The sequence below is a fragment of the Glycine soja genome, chromosome 2, assembly GCF_004193775.1.
Source record: "Glycine soja cultivar W05 chromosome 2, ASM419377v2, whole genome shotgun sequence".
NCBI classification, from domain to species: Eukaryota; Viridiplantae; Streptophyta; class Magnoliopsida; order Fabales; family Fabaceae; genus Glycine; species Glycine soja.
The window spans coordinates 11446067-11463890 of record NC_041003.1 but is presented as its reverse complement, the minus strand read 5'-3'; the positions used below and the strand labels follow the sequence as shown (position 1 = coordinate 11463890).

Here is a 17824-nt window from a genome sequence, read left to right as displayed (position 1 = left end):
AGGAAATCAAAATAATAAAAATATATATATTAAAAGGTAATTTAAAAAATATATTACAAAAATACTAAACAAATATGAGCATTAAATTATAAACACATAATAATAATAATAATAATAATAATAATAATAATAATAATAATAATAATAATAATAATCATCATCATCATCATTAGTCACAATCTATTATTAACATTCCGATATATTTATTGCACTTTTATACTTTTGAGGACTAAAATTTGTATTGTCATCTTTCAAGGATATCTGTCAACGGAGTGAGAAGATAAAAAGTAAAAAAAAATATTATGACAAATATACCCTATGTTGGCAATCCACATTGGTCATTATTTCAGTGACAAATTTGTCCTTTTGTGCCACATAGACAACTTTATTAACTGTGATAGACGAAAGTTAACGATAAGATATATTTTTTGCACTTTTTACACTTTCAGGGATTAAATTTTATATTTTCATCTTTCAGGAATGCATTTGTCAGCGAATTACACATTGATGGACAAAAATGACTATTTATCCATTAAGAATTGTTGAATAGGAGAATTGGTATTAAAAGTAAAGCTAAAATAAAACGGAAATTCATAAGAGATTTGATGACCGTTTTGTTTTTAAGATCATCTTAACTTGACATGTATGTTCATGACAACTTTAAAGTTCAAACTTAACAAAGAAACACTATTAGAAATAAATAAATAAAAACCTAAATTAAAAATTAAAATTGTTAAAAATAAAATATCAGATGTAAAATGATATATTTAATATGTCTCTTTACATTCTTTCAATTTGGCAATTGTTTTGTAAGAGGATATATTTAAGAAGTCATCTTTCAATGAAAATGCTTGCTCTTTAACTAAGAGAGGTAACGAGACAGATCACACCATATGAGATAAAAAGAATTTATATAAAACAATCGCATATTTTAAATTAAAAAATATCAATACAGAGAATATTGGTAATCCACGAAAAATAAAATAGTATTAGTTTAAGATATACTTTCTCATCAATCCATGATGAATATTTCGATCATTTAATTTTGTTTTGCATACCTGAAATTTGAAAGTCTCCTAAGACAAAAAATGATTCGTAGTTTCCGGTGCTTTATTTTATATAAAAAAAGTCTGCCAAAGCAACAAAGCCTAAATTATATTAATAAAAGAAAAAGGAAAATACAAATATGGGAAGATCAAACCTACCCATTAAAATTACAAAAAATAAAATGTGAATCGGATCCATTCATATCTTATAAGAATCTTATTTTTTTGAAGTTTAGTTAGGTTTCATGGCCCATTAGGTCGTCCCATATTACTTTATTTTACTCTTTTTTTTCCAAATCTACACAAATTTTAAAAAAATAATGAAAATTAAAAAAATATCGAACCAAAATAGACCTAATTGAATTTTGACTTATATTTCTTGAGTTTAGCCAGATGGTTAATCTAAATAATTTTGATTCTATTTAAATCAATATTTTTTCAATCCAACTTGATTTGATCCAATAAATCTGATCCATTTTGTCAACTTTGATAATTTTCGTGCTTGTAATAAAAAAACATTGTATATTTGAGGACAAAATTGTTGTAAGGATTGGAATTGCATAGTCAAAATTACTAGTGTTAATTTTTATAGTGATCATTTATTATATTTAAAAAAAAAATCATGGGTACGTTTGGTCCAACTTTTTTTGGACTTTTTTTTTTCTCTTTTTAAGTAGAAGGTAGGTCAAACACTTTTTTATTTAAGCTCTAAAATAAAAAGTAGCTTATTTATAATAAGCAAAAAAAAAAAAGAGCTTGGAAAAATGCTATCCCGAGTAGCTTATGTAGAGCTTTTTGCTAGCCTTTTAAAAAGAATTGGCCTTCGATTCCTTAGTACTGTGTGTTTTACACAATGTTACTAGTAGAAAAAGATGGTTATTGAATTAGTGAAAATAGTGGTTTAATGGTGTAATTGAGGTTGAATTGTGGTCGAATTGATTTAAATAAAATAATATTTTTTTAAAAAATTTATAAAATATATAAAGTAATATTAAACAAAAAATATCATGATATACATAAATTTATAATATTAAAAATTAAACTTCACTTCAAAGTATCATAAGTGGTAACATATAAAAAAAAATTAAGTTATATATGAAAATATAAATCTAGTATATCATAATATTTTAAGTTCAATAATAACACATGAAATCAATTAGCAAAAAAATATAAAAAAATGTAATTTTCTTCGAGCCACCAAGATAAAATATTACCACTAATTTTTAGTAATTTTGCTGGTTCTTGATTGGTTTCTCTGGTTTATGATCAGTTTAAATGTACACCAATTTTGAGGTTTAAACCAACTAGATAGGTCATCAGTTCCTGGTTCAACCGGGTGAACCGGCCAGTCTGATTTGGTTCTAACTACCACGGTTTTATGTTATTTTTTTGCCTTTGAGCCTATAATTCACAACACCCAATTCCTGTGTAGGAATGGCAACGAGCATGGGCGGAGATGGATATTGCCCAACTGCTACTTACCCCACAAGCTAAAATATATGTTTGTGCTCATCCCTTGAACATGCGGGTATTCATGATTTTTTGTAAATCTAAAGATATCCATAAGTATCCATGAATATTAAAAAGCTAAGAATTTTTTTTTTTGTTTAGCAAAAGAAAAAAATATATATAATACTCCATGAGAGTTAGACTCTTTAAAACATGTCCATTGCCTACCTTAAAAACATAAATTCAAATTACATTAGACTCTTTAAAACATAAGCTAAAATTTTAACTCATGTTATATATATGAGGGTTATATATACGAGGGTACTTTGGGTATTCAAGTGGTAGCGGATATCTACATGTGTGGATACTATTGCACTAATTAATGGACAGTTAAAATATCGGTACCGTGGATAACGAATATCCATTTACACTACTCGTTTCATAATTATTATGAATTTTATACATGGACACAAATTTTTTTTACCATCCCTATTCCTATGCTTCTAGCTCCCTCATTTGTTCAATGTTACTTATGTGGGCCCTTCAAGATGTTTGTGGATGCAATTTTAAGGAATACATATATTTTTTATTAAAGAAGATAATTGGTTTTTAATTAAAAAATAGTTTTAAAACTAAATATTAAAATTAATAGACAAACAGGTTGTACTATTTTTTAAGTTATTATTTTTATCTTTAACTTATAACCAGCTTTTAACATAAAAAGCTGGCCAAACATATCCATGATTCTGTCAATAAAAAGGAATATGATATTTATATATAGTAACAAATATGTTTTTTTTTACTGGAATAGTAACAAATATGTTTAAAAAATAAATTATAAACCTAAATTAATATTAGAATGAATATTTCTTTAAAGTATTTAAGTTATGCTTGATTGTTAAAAATATTAGAAGTATTTATGGGTTGAGTTTGGTTAGATCTATTACTCAATGTGATCAAAATTTTATGGGTTGGGATTGGTTGGATTTGTGCAATATTTTTTACCTATCTAACCCAACACAACCAACCCGATCATAAACATGTTGGATTGCGATGGGTTAATCGGATATAAATATGTAAAATTATTTTTTATTTTGTAAACTTTTTTGGAATAATAATTTCTTTTTGCCTATAGCTTTATAAGTATATAATGATTTAATACATTTAAAAGAGACCAAATTATGACCATATTGGATTAATAGAATTAATTATTTCAATCCTAATATGATATTTTTATTTTAGATAAAGATAAAGTATTGTATTAGTTTGAGCAAATATAAACAAAACCAAGTCAGGGATAAAAACAACAACTTAACAAAGAAAAAAAATAATGAATGGTTTAATAAACTATGTGAGCTAAAAATTAATGTGCTTTGTATTTAATAATTGATTTATATATTAATAAATTTTAATTATATAATATGAGTTAAGTCGAGTTGAAATTAAAAAGTAAAACTCATTAGCCAACTCTTATATGATTGGGTCTTAAATAGGTTGAATTAGATTCGACTCAATCGCCTAAAAACTCAATCTAATATAATTGGGTCAGATTGACCTGGACCCGTGAAGACCCTAAAAATACGGTATTAAACAAGATCAAAAAAACAACACAGGACAAATACAAAAGTTATAAGATACAAGTAAAATAATGAAAATACAAGTAAAATAATATAAAATTTACTAAAATACTTAATATTAATTATCTTAATATAATTTATATCAAATTTAACATGTTTATTGAAATAAAAAGAGAGATATTGGAATAACAAAATTTGGTGTTTTCTTTTTAAAATAATATGTTGATTAATTACAATTTTTTGATTATTAAAGAGATAGAAATAGAGAACATATGTGTCTTTTTAATACTTTGTACTTAAGATAAAATTTTGTCCCATGATTTTCTGAGTAAAAAAAATTAGAGATTTTTCTTGGCCTGCTTTATTTGTGTTGTTCTTTAATCTTTTTTCAAATCAAGTATGAAAAAAAATATGATATCTTAATTTTTAATGAATCAAAGAGACCTCTAAGATAATAAACTAATAGAATGTCTTATAGAAAACACATAATATTTAAGGAAACATGTAATATTTAAATATAAGATATTATTAGTACTTCTCCTCTGAATCAATTAGTTCTTAAGATAATATTAATTAAAAATATTTAATTTTTTATTATATGATATGATGATTTTTTTAGAGAATATAATTTTTTTATTTATTAATCTCATGATTTAATAATAATGTAAATATATTTTTGACCTAATTACTATTTTAGTTCATAAATTTTGCGATGTGTTTTTCTAGTCCTTAAAATTTAAAAATATTTTTTTGTCCCTGAATTTTGAAAAAATATTTTTTTAATCTCTGGCATAGTAAATTAACTTTTTTAACAATTTTTAACTTTCATAAATTAATTTTTATTTTTTAGACGCTTCAATTTGCATTTTAAAACTACACAAAGTGTTAAAAACTGTTACAAAGTACTAAAAATTATCATAAAGTGTCAATTTATCAGATCAGAGATTACATAAAATATTTTTAAATTGTAGAGACTACGTGGACGCTTGTTTCATGCATATTTTTTTAGTCTATAAAATGTTATTCTTGGAAATAAAATAACTTCCTTTCTATAGTTCTGGAGTTATGGGTTCATGTCTCAGTACTTCCCCAAATCCTTATGATTATGTCAAACACGGGCCAAATTCATTCAACATAAATAGAGCAATAGAAAAATAATAAAGAGAACAAGAACCGCCCAAGGATAACAAAAAATTAATTCATTAAACGTTCATAGGCTACTCCCAATAAAAGAAACAAAAGACTATTCACAGGTAGCCATGAAAGCAAAACATAAATTTAGAAAAGAAGATAACAAACTGAAGAAGAGAAAAAGAATCAAGATTCTAGCTCTCTATCCTAATGTTCATAAGGGTATTTAAAGATAATGGACCAAATACAAATGAAAATCTAAAAAAGTAATTAAAATTCACGTCTACCACGTGTCACGGTCGTGATCCACATCTCATGACTGTGATCCATGTTATCCTGAACTAACAAAAGAGGTTTAATAATATTTCAGCACCATTCACTATCGTGATCTATGTCTCACGCCTGTGATCCATTCTACTTATTCCAAAACATGCTCCAAAGCTGATGGTCACGATTGTGAATTATATCTCACGACTATGATATTTCTCAAGTTTCCAAATGTCTCTCTAAGTTGCAAAAAGTGCCCTCCAACTCTAGAATTGATACCTAAAAACATAATAGCACCTAGAGCGTAGTCAATTCCACAAAAGATAGAAAATTTGAAAAAATGAACTAACAGTAAGTCCTAAATGCCCAAATGTACAAATAAAACTAAATGAAATTAATGTAACGCATCAAACAACCCAAAACTTAAGATTTGATGTCCTCAAGCATTCACTATGGCAGCAAATAAACACAAGAATTCACAAAATTCGGACACAAGGTTAACAGGAAGTACAAGCAACAAGTCAAGAATTAAGCATGCAAGAAATCTCCTCAAGTCCAATTAGAGGCTAATCTCCAAAGACAAGTTCACTCATCTCACTCCACTCAAGTGTTTAAGGGGTAAGAACAATTTACAAAGTCTTTCACCTAAGGAACTCAACCATAGGCTTGATAAGGAACCACATCTCCACTAAATAATTCTGCCAACAAAGACAAATCACAAGGTCTTTTATTTGGAGGTAACGGGGCCGGGGTGAAATTATAAGGTAGGAATTAGAAAGAACAAGGGGGAAACAAATGGCTACAAATGACTCTTAATACCCTATCAGAAAATACATCGTGCAGCTATAGCACAAGTATGGATACCATACAAACCGAAATCACAATTTGTTTTCTTATTTCTCATCCTTCCATCATGAATATGGTATCTTTCATCCAACCAGCTCAACATCAATTTTTTTTCTTTTTTGTTTTGTTTTGTTTGTGTGTCAAACATTGTTGACACTTTATTATTCAACTTTTGATCCCCGCACAATTTTTCTTAAACCACTTTCTTGAAGCACTTAGCCAATGCCAACAATTCATTAGTGAGCTTCCCAATGTACTTCTCAAGGGTACCACGACAATATAAAACAAATAAACAACAAGGTTCCAAGAAAAATCATAGTGTATGGCTCAAGGGAACAGTTAATGGTCAAATTCAATCTAAGTCAGGATTTTGAAAGAAAATTCCTAATTGCCTTGATCATATTCACCCTAGCAAGAAGAAATTATAGTCTCAACAGGTTCCAAATCAAGTTCTCTAGAGAGCCCATATATGAAGAGTCCACACTCAAACAAAGAAACTACAATAAGTTCAATTCTCACTTATGTCACTATTAGAAAATATGCTTTCTACATCGGTTATTTATGACTTTCAACATCGGTTTTTCAACCGATGTTGAAAGTACCGACGTTGATAATATTATCGTTAACATCGGTTTTTCAAAAACCGATGTTAAAGTAAAATTACCAACATCGGTTATATAAATAACCGATGTTGCTAATATGAATTACACCCAGAAAATGTATATTAATATTGAAAGTTAACATCGGTTTTTACAAAAAACCGATGTTAACGAATGTGTTACTGTTGACAGTTAACATCGGTTTTTTACAGAAAACCGATGTTAACGTTGTTAACGTTCGTTAACATCGGTTTTTTATAAAAACCGATGTTAACGAATGTGTTACTGTTGACAGTTAACATCGGTTTTTATAAAAAACCGATGTTAACGAATGTGTTATTATTGACAATTAACATCGGTTTTTATAACAAACCGATGTTAACGAATATGTTACTATTCACAGTTAACATCGGTTTTTATGAAAACCGATGTTAACGTGGGTTAACATCGGTTTTTTCAAAAAACTGATGTTAACGGATGTGTTACTATTGATAGTTAACATCGGTTTTTTCAAAAAACCGATGTTAACCCACGTTAACATCGGTTTTTTATAAAAACCGATGTTAACGAATGTGTTATTATTGAATTTTAACATCGGTTTTTTACAGAAAACCGATGTTAACGAATGTGTTATTGTTGACAGTTAACATCGGTTTTTTTAAAAAACCGATGTTAACGGATGTGTTACTATTGATAGTTAACATCGGTTTTTTCAAAAAATCGATGTTAACCCACGTTAACATCGGTTTTTATAAAAAATCGATGTTGTTTTCAGGAATTTTTTTTATATAATGTCTTTGTTTTTACAAAAAACCAAAATTTAACCTGTAAATTTAAAATCAGACCACACAGCACACAACATATATCATTTGCATTCAGTTTTCAAATAGATTTTAGCAAAAAACTAGCTATCAACAAAGGTTGTTCAATGTTAAGATGAAACAACAATTGTAAAAAATATAATGCAAAGTACGTAAACTAATTTATTAACCTAAAGTTACATAGTTGCCTAACATCCTATGTTTGATTTCTAACTTTTAGATAATATTGTGCCCACTGTATGCGAAGTGCCTTAAATCTCTCTGCTTCCAATGGTCTAACTTCATTAAAATACTGCATGATGAAATAAAAAAATAAATTAATAATGTAATAACAATTATAAAAAAACCAAATTTGTTTGTAATAAACAATTACCGTCTCCCAATTATTCCTGAAAGATCCTAAGATTATGGTGGACATCCAGTGCATCACGTAGTAGCCACATTCAGTGATTCCTTTTTGTCTATTACACTAAATACATAATGAAATTTGGATATTAATTAAACGTTAACTACAATTAGTGTACACACACATAAAATATATATAAGTAGAACTTTTATTTAAATCACGTACCTTAACAACAATCCACCTAGCAGCAGCCTTGGATTTCGGTTGTGGAGTATCATCAAGTCCTTTCAAAGCACTAGTGTTGAATATAAGGAACATTAAAATATTGATGTTGTTGAGTTATGCCAATGAAAATGTATTGAAAACAATACTGACCTGTTAATTATTCCCTTAAGGTAGTTGTCTGGCCTGTTATGCAAAGAACAAAACGGGAGAATCATGCTAATCTTTAACTTGCTAGAGACCATTTCACATAAATATGTTGCAAGACTTAAAAGAAAATGCATCCAATCTTGTGAATTCAAACAACTTTGGCACACACAGAAATGTGAATTGTGGGGGTCATTCAATTTGTTTAAAGATAATAGGCTAAACGATTTAGACCCAAATACAAATGAAATTCTTAAAAGTAATTAAAATTTACGTCTATCATGCGTTACGGTCGTGATTCATATCTCATGATTGTGATCCATGCTGTCGCAATCTAGTAAAAGAGATCTGATAAATTTCAGCGTCAATCACGATTGCGATCCATGTCCTATGTCTATGATTCATTCTTCTTGTTCCAAAACATGCTCCAAATCTGATGGTCACAGTTGTGAACGATATATCTCATGATTCTGATACTTCTCAAGTTTCCAAATTCTCTCTAAGGTACGAAGAGTATCCTCCAACTCTAAAATTGGTACCTAAAAACACAATAACACCCAGAGCGCAACCAATTCTACAAAAGATAGAAAAATAGAGAAAATGAGTTAAGACTAAGTCCTAAATGCCAAAATGTACAAATAAAACTAAATAATGAAATGCAACACATCATTGTTGTTGTTAAATGGGTTCACTAGAATACACAACACATCAAACCCTCAAATTCATTGTACAATCTTTTTAATTTTTCTAGTAATTGAAACTTACTTAAATATACGCACTCCAAAATTATCAGCAACCTCACAAGTGGTATTGAAGTAGAATTTCTTTCAACCAAATTGCAAAGGTTATATTATAGAGCATATTAGATTGACATTTCCTGTGTGTTTTTTTTTAAATTCCCATAATACATGTCTTTTTAACTTTGCAATAACCCTTTTTATAATAGTATATAATGTAATGCATTTCTTGTATAATAGAAAACGTCAATATAATGTATTTCAAACAATTAAAAAGAGTTATTATAAGAAAAACAAAACTAATAAGGATGTTAAGTAAATTTCAAAAGAAATCATAGAGGAAGTCAATATAATTTGCTTCATATTGTATGGTGAATACTTCAAATTTAAGATTTGAATACTTAAATCGAAAAAATTAAAGAATCTTTTATGAAGAAGAATATTTCAAAAGTTAGATTTCTGCACTACTCACACCATGCACAATTGCTGATAATATTTCATATTTATGTTATTTTATTTCAACTTTGTCAATTCATGTTAAAATTAATGTGTGATATGCTTTTCAGGTATATGCAAACATATACCACCGTAATTATAAACTTTCAGCAGTTTGAACATTAGAAAATTTGGTTTGCGAAAAATTAACTGGACAATATAGTTCAACTAGATTGGTTATTCATCAATATTAACATAATTTACACATTTTAAATATATTGAATATGAATTATATGATGGTTAAAATTTAATGGTAAGATCAATTGAAGTTATTTGTTGGTATAAGTGTGTTAAACCTTACCCTAATGTCAATTGATGCCTCTATGTCCCAAATTCTAGGATTTCATTGATATACAACATCAAAACAATCTCTTGATCTATCTTCAAAGTAATTCCTCTATAATTAAGGAATGACTTGTTAGATAAACCTTGCAAAACTAGTTGTAGAATCTTTATGTAGTTCAATTTTTAGAGAATTCGTTCATGGTGATTCTCATTATTAGAGTTCCCATGAATATAATGGTTTTGGTACAGTTGTTTTTTGGACCAATAGTTGAATGATTTTGGACACACCAAAGGAGAGAGAGAGAGATAGATGGAAATTTTCAATAATAATACTAAAAAACCTTAAATTTTCGAGGATGCCACAAAATTTCTCTTTACTCATTATGAATCTAGCTCGTAGACAATTTCATAGGTACTTTTTTGAATGGAAGGGTGCCACACACAAGCTTGAAGATACGTGTGCATTGGCATTTTATTAAACCTACGTACCTAAAGGTGTTGGTAACTATAAACAAATGAGACATCTGAATTGCGTAAAACTTAATCCCTTAACAACAACACTTGCAACTGGTGCAAGAAAGGTCCCATGTACAACAAGAAGGACAAGAAAAACAATTGAACCAATTGTAAAAATTGTAACTTGAGTTGGAAGTCACTTCAGATTCTTGTTTAGATTGGAAACAACTGCAATAACTGGCAATAGAGTCGTTAGTTACTTTTGAATCTTGTTTATCTGATTGTTGTCGAGGAATATCCATCTTCATAGAATTATTTCTTTCTACTTCTGTCAAACTGCAACAATTTAAAACAGGTCCAAATTAATGTGCTTGTACAATTTGAGCTGAAACTCACAAACTTTTAAAGAATCTCAAGAAAATTAGAAAGTCTTAAAGAATGTGAAAACATCAAGACAGATAACAAGGACATACTTATGATCAAAAGGAGCAAAAATAAATAATGTAAATTGAGTGTAAAAGTAACCATATAGCAATAACCAAAGAACATCTTTGAGTTATTTAACTTGATGCCTAAATAATAAATGTGATATAGTTGAAGACGAGGAAACATACATTGGGGAGGTGCGATGTCTGTATTTTGCACGATTACAATTCCAACAGCAAGAGGACCCCCAACAACAATTCGAACATTCACAACTCGACCATAAATGGCAGAACACCCATCTACAATTATAGAAGTAGGCCCATTTTCGTGTCCGCTTCTTTCTACATTGCATAAAAAGGGATATTCCTCACTAAGTAGATTTAGCTGTGATATTTTGTATATCTATAGATGAATGTTCTTGCAAGTTATCACACTAATAGTGAAGACATTTGCTTGTCTATAAATTAGTTGTAAAGAACTTGTGCAAAAAACCTAGTTATAAACAAATATAAGTATGTCCTCATGGACATATGTATATTTGCTTACTCAGATCATATTTATAACATTTTATGACATGGAGTGTATATAATGTATAAGATTAAAAGAGTAAAGACAAATAAACTCACTTTGGGAAAGCAATAGAGGACATGCCAATGTCGCTACTATGAGAAAGAATAGACACATTGGACTTGGATGGCTCGTAACTTTTAGTTTGATGTGAAGTCTTTATTTCGTTATCAACTTCACTGAGCCTTTCTCCTTCCAACATCAAAGGTCCATATGATGTTTCTATTGTTTGCAAGTTCTTTACATCAACACTCTTTATGACAGTGCTTATCTCCTCACCAGATTTGGTCAATTCTCTTGAAAAGCCTAATTCAGCATACATAAGCGCATTTTCTCTGGTAAAACTAGGTTGCCCTATTTGAATACTAAATAATGAATCATTAGAAGAAATACTCCATTCTGATGGATTAGTATTTGTTTCAAAGATTGAAGATGGAACAATAGAAGCATCATATCTTCCAGATCGATCCATCACTTGGATAGGAGGACTAGCAGTTGGTGACATACCCTTTTGGTTGCGACTCAAATCGTAAACTTGATATGTTGATGTTGGAACTAGAAGGTTGTTGTCAACTTTAGATTTGTCAGAGCTCTCACTGCTAGAAACATAATCTTTTCCAGACTTGGTATACTTAAATGCTTCCTTTATTCTAAAGAAATTATCTGAGGATGATTCTGATGAAGAGGAAGAACTTGTCCTTCTAGCTAAGGAAGGTATGCTTTTAGTGCCATTGATATGTGTGTCAGAGTGATCATTCCTACTATGCTCACCTTTACTGATGATATTTGTTTGCCTTTCTGAGTCACTGTTGCTTCCACTTTCACAACTTAAATCTTTACTTCTTTGACGGTGATCAATAGTTTTTGATTTTTTGTTTGCTTTCTTGTCTTTTATGCTATGATCAAATGTCTCTCCATGCATTTCAAAACTCTTTACTTCTCTTCTCGATATTTTTTTTGCTTTCTTGTCTTTTATGCTATGATCATATGTCTCACCATGCATTTGAACACTTGGTGCTTCTCTTCCTGGATTTTTTTTTTGCTTTCTTATCTTTTATGCTATCATCAAAAGTCTCTTCATGCATTTGAACATTTGTTGATTCTCTTCTCGCACGAGTTTTTTGAATGCTGAGAACTAAGTTGTCGATGTCCTAATTCCATTACAAATTTTACTTGAGTAGTTGACTTTGAATCATACTATATCTACACATTTCAGTGATAGGAAACTGAAATGTAAACTTGCAGTATATTTCCATGTTAATTGCATGAGTGAGGGGCTTTAAAGCTTTTCTTTTTTGAAAAAAAGAAAAGATATTACAAAAAGAGAACAAAGAATAAAAGGTGTTTCATGATTAATAAATGACACATAGTTATTAATAATTTATGAAGAAATGATGAATTCAATTCCACACAAAACACTGAAAAAATGGAATTTTATATTTAGCGTAACGGTTAGAGAACAAACAAAAGACCTTAAGAGAATAATATATATCTCAGCAACCTAGTGTTAAATCTTAATGTTTTCATAGCATATCAACAAACAATATATGAGAGGTTTTTATGTGTAGATCCACCCTTGAATTAAGGATTAAGAACTACATTAACAAAACACCTTGAACATCTAGCACTTGATGTGAATTCCATTGCTTTAGAAGTCAAATGAGGATTTAAAAAGTGGTCGACAATCGCAATTTTGGTCACAAGGTTTTTCTGTTTTTGCGACTACAAGGCAATCACATCAGCCGTATTTACTTGCAATTTTCCGCAATATTATGGATTGCAACAAAACTATGACCACAACTAGAATCCTTAATCTTATTAACCCACTAACCATTTGCAATATACATTTCAATGATTCAAGAACATAAAATGCAATCAAATGTTTATCATTCCATTACGTTACCTTCTTGTTTCATTTTTCACATACATTAGTCATGCTCAAAATGTAATGTATTAAATTTTAGATACCCCTTTTCAAAATTCTTTCTCCCCTAATATCCATGTTGATTCATTCATAGATAAAATAAAATCAAACACAAAATAATAGGAAACACAAAATTCCAACGTAAAATACAATAAAACATATAAACAAAATGCAAGAAAAAAACAAAAAATTTAGAATTTACGTCAAAATTTTTAAAAATGAAAAATTCACAGATTAAATATTAAATAGGTTTGATTGTCTGAATAAGAAAATATACCTGAAAAATCATACAACCGCAAAAACAGTTTGTACCTAGAATTTTTTGTTTGTTGTTTGATGTTGACGATTGTGGTTAGCAGCAAAAGGTGGTTGAATTTGAAAGTTGGTGGCAAATAGAGGAATTGGAATTGGGAAGCAAAAAGTGAAATGAAACTAGAAACTAGGGTTTTGTTGGAGAATTAGGTGATGAGATGTGTTGCGACATTATAGGAATTGAAGTTTTCAATTCCATTATGTGAACAACTAACTATTTGCTTGTTTCACACCAAATCTCCAACTAATCGTATTTGACAACTAATTAAATGTGTGTAAGGTAATTTCTAGCATATGTATAATACTATTTTTCTGCTTATACAGGAGACTTATATTAATTTTAATTTCATGTCTAATTATTGAAAATATCAAAAGGGTTGACATGCAATTAACATAAAGAATCTCATATAAGATAAAAACATAACATATAAATAAATTATATAAATTACATTAATTATATTTTTCAAATACTTTTTATACTAGATTTTACACCGTGCGATGCACTGGTTCATTTAGGTTATATCTTTTTATACTTGTATTTATTATTTTTTATAAAATAATATATATATATATATATATATATATATATATAATTTTTTATATATTTATTAGTAGCATATTAAATAAAATTAAAATTGATAAATAATTAATTACATTTTCAATTGAGGAGATTGTCTTCAAAAATATTAAGTCAATTGAAATTTATTATGATTTATTACTAATTTTTTAATATTATTACATGTTACTTTTTATATGCTATTAATTTAACTTCTCATTATATGTGAATTTTGAAACATAACATTATTAATAATAATAAATCACTATTGATTAGGTATAAAAATAGGAATATCTTATAATTTTATTTCATGAAAAAATTTTATCGTTATCATTATTATAACTATTATTTCAATAGTTTCTAGTTTTTAAAATTATTTATCTATAATAATTATTATATGTTTCACATTTTATATATTTGAATTTAATATATTGTAATATAATTACTATTATAATTATTTATTCATAAGAATTGTTATTTATCTGTGTTACTAATTTTTTCATATATAATTATTAAAATTTACTTATCATACATTAATAAAAAAATTTCACATTCTAAGTAAATTCAAAAAGATAACATTATTAATAATAATTACACTATTATGAAATACTCTATAACTATTTTTTATTTATGATACATGATGAATATTATTTATTATACTTTAAAATCTAAATTTATAAGAAAAAAAATCAAAATGTCTTAAAATTTACTTTTATGAAAAAATTATTATTATTATTATTGTTATTATTATTATTATTGTTTGAAATACAATAAATCACACTAAAAGAAAATTGAATAATGTGTTGGATAAAATATGAAATATTTTTCAAGTGAAAGATGTTTATTGAATAAATTGGTTAACAAAAACTCACATCTAGTGAATAAGATAAATATATACATATTATTTTCAATGAAAAACTTGTGTGTAAGAATGTGTAAATAATGAGATTTAAAATATGCTGACAAGCTAAAGCAGAACCATATAAAGACTTGGTTTTATATCAGTTCATTCGACCTGAACTACATCTCGTTCTCCTTTATGAACTAGTAGAAGGTTTCACTAATCAAAATTGATTATAACAAGTATTTTTTTTTCTTCCAATTCTGGCTTACAAATATTTTCAAGGTCATTATTGTCATAACTCTTTTGACTCTCCATGTATCTAAGAACATTTAAGTATTATTTTTTCACTAAACCACTCATAACTTTTACAAACAGAAGTTTGATTTAGAATCAGAGATTCTTTACAACACTTAATGAGTGAATTTACAATAAAACTCTAATATGTGAACAATACTTTGCATAATACAAAGAATAGACTAATTTAAGTTCAATGTATTTCTTTACGGGTGTTGTTCTTTTCTCTCTTTTCTTAAGTCACGACTTTTGTTTTTTTGTACTTGTGTCATTGTTCTTCAAAATCTTGATGTCCTATTTATACAATGAGACTTGTAATTGTGGAGAGTATTTTTAGTATCAAATAATATGAGCGTTGTAGAGCTTGATCTTGTTTCATAAAATGAAGAGATATTACACTTCTTTTATCTATTAGGATTGAAACTTTCCATAATTATCATTCATAACTCAATATGGCCGTTACACATATAAAAGTAAATATAAGATAAATTGGTAGATATGTTCCTTCTAAACAAAATCATATTTGATAAATTCAAATACATGTGCATATTTCATGATTCTTCAATAGTAGTTGTAGACTTGAACTTTAACATAACCACACCAAATTTGTGTTTATAGTTCAACAACACAAAATTAGTAATGGTGTATGTTTTTCCTGCTTCCAACTTTTTTTTTTAAACTTATTTCCAGTTTTTCTTGGTATAGTAGCATGAATATAATTGTTCTACAAAAAATATATAAAAATTAGCATTGAAAATTAGTTTGCATGAGCATGATTGTAGGGTAAATAAAGAGCAAAAAAGAAGTTGAGACCTCTTCATCACACACCATGTATGTGCTAATTAATTCTTTATTCTTAATAATATTAAGAGTGTCCCACAAGCGCAAAACTCAGACCTTTATGATGGTATCCTTTGACGTAGAAGAAACTTAATTCAACAAAATATATCTATCAAAAGATATAAAAAAAATGTTTAATCAAATTTGTTAATTTTTAAAAGTAGAAAATTTCTGTACTTACTTCTTCATAGTTTTGTTGCAATTGGCATAATTTCTGGTGTGTGGACTAATGATAATAACCTGCAGCTTGAGGCGACTATGCAATTCAGTTTCGAAAGTTGCTTTCAATTGGTTTGTGATTGGTGTCTTAGTGTTTAGGGCCAAGCTACATTGGACCACCTTAATAATGGTCCATTGTGGCCATAATAGTGGCCTTTTGATTGTGTACATTGGAACACTAGCACAAATCTGTTCCAAACCCCACACATAAAGGTCACAAACAAGATCCAAAAATCCGTGCATTTAAGCACTTCCATTATTGCATGCTCCTCACCCACTATCTCAGATTCTCAGCACTTTCATTTTCCTTCTCCGGACTCCGAAGCATCAATTCTTCATCCTCTGCCTCTCCATGTCATTCCCCTGTCCGAACCAGCCCTTCAAGTACGAGTACGGGATGAGGAAAAACCCATACACCAACAGATAAAGACTTTGAAGTACTTTACCTCTTTGTTGTCGCTGGCGGCAACAAGAGGAATCTTGTGAAGAAAAAAACAATCGAGTGAGGGAAACCACAAAGGAAACAAAGGGTAGTGAATATCACCGTGCTCAAGCCTACAAAGCCTTTCAAAATCTTCCTTCTGCTTGGAACCCTAGCTCTGATTACCTACCCATTTTAATAATTGGGGTTGGAGGAATAAAGGGTGTGGAAGGTTTAGTTTTTCTATTTTTAATTAGTGTTTCATTTGAGTACACCGAAAATCGTGGCGACATACAATGTCACAGGGAATAGTTGTTAGGAAGAAGGAAAAAGACAATATTATTGTTCAGATGGTACACTATAACACTGTAAGCATCATTAATAGTCCACAATTGATCATTTATTAAGGTGGTCCACTTTAATTTTGGCCTAATTTTCCAGGATTTCTTATGATCAAATATTTTTTTTCCAATAAAGTTTTAACTTAATGTGTTACAAAATAAATGAGGAGCTTATAAACTACTAAATATATACTTATAAAAAAATATAAAATATATTTTTTATCCTTTGAAATTTTTAAAGTTCGATTTTTTTAATTTTTCTAAAAAAAAGTTTTAAATTTTTTTGTCCATTTTTCACCTCTCTAATTTTGAAAATTTTGTTTCATTTTTAAGAGTTATCTAAACTTTTTTTCATTTTTCTATAAAACTCTATCTAAAATATTTTAAAGGATTAAAGGTATTTTAAATTTAAAAGGATGAAAAATAGATTTCAAAATTAAAAGGACAAAAAAGTTTAGAGAGACTAAAGTCGATCTTTAAAATTTTTAAAAAACCAAAAACATATACTTGTAAAAAATATGCTATCAAAGGATTTAAGTTAGACAACCTTTTCTACAGAAAAACTACTAGTTTAAGGCTCTCATTGGATTGGTCAATAGAAATAGCATATGATTCATGAGTCTGTATGATATTTGTTTTCCCAAATTTCTTGTCCT

At 28.2% G+C, this 17824-nt stretch overlaps 1 protein-coding gene and 2 long non-coding RNA genes across 3 annotated transcripts; all 3 read right to left on the bottom strand.

Annotated features, from left to right (window-relative positions):
- Positions 1–7766: 7766 nt before the first annotated feature.
- On the bottom strand, positions 7767–8163 carry LOC114370950. Its single transcript, XR_003657968.1, has 2 exons — positions 8110–8163; positions 7767–8028 (listed from the first exon to the last, which is right to left on the bottom strand). It is a non-coding gene; the product is annotated as an uncharacterized LOC114370950 (long non-coding RNA).
- Positions 8164–11472: 3309 nt separating this feature from the next.
- Positions 11473–12339, bottom strand: LOC114372654 (uncharacterized serine-rich protein C215.13-like). The gene has a single exon (XM_028330335.1). It carries the CDS (start codon positions 12337–12339, stop codon positions 11473–11475), a length of 867 nt encoding a protein of 288 aa, XP_028186136.1.
- Positions 12340–16420: 4081 nt separating this feature from the next.
- LOC114387437 lies at positions 16421–17171 on the bottom strand. Its single transcript, XR_003661313.1, has 2 exons — positions 16853–17171; positions 16421–16784 (listed from the first exon to the last, which is right to left on the bottom strand). It is a non-coding gene; the product is annotated as an uncharacterized LOC114387437 (long non-coding RNA).
- Positions 17172–17824: the final 653 nt, after the last annotated feature.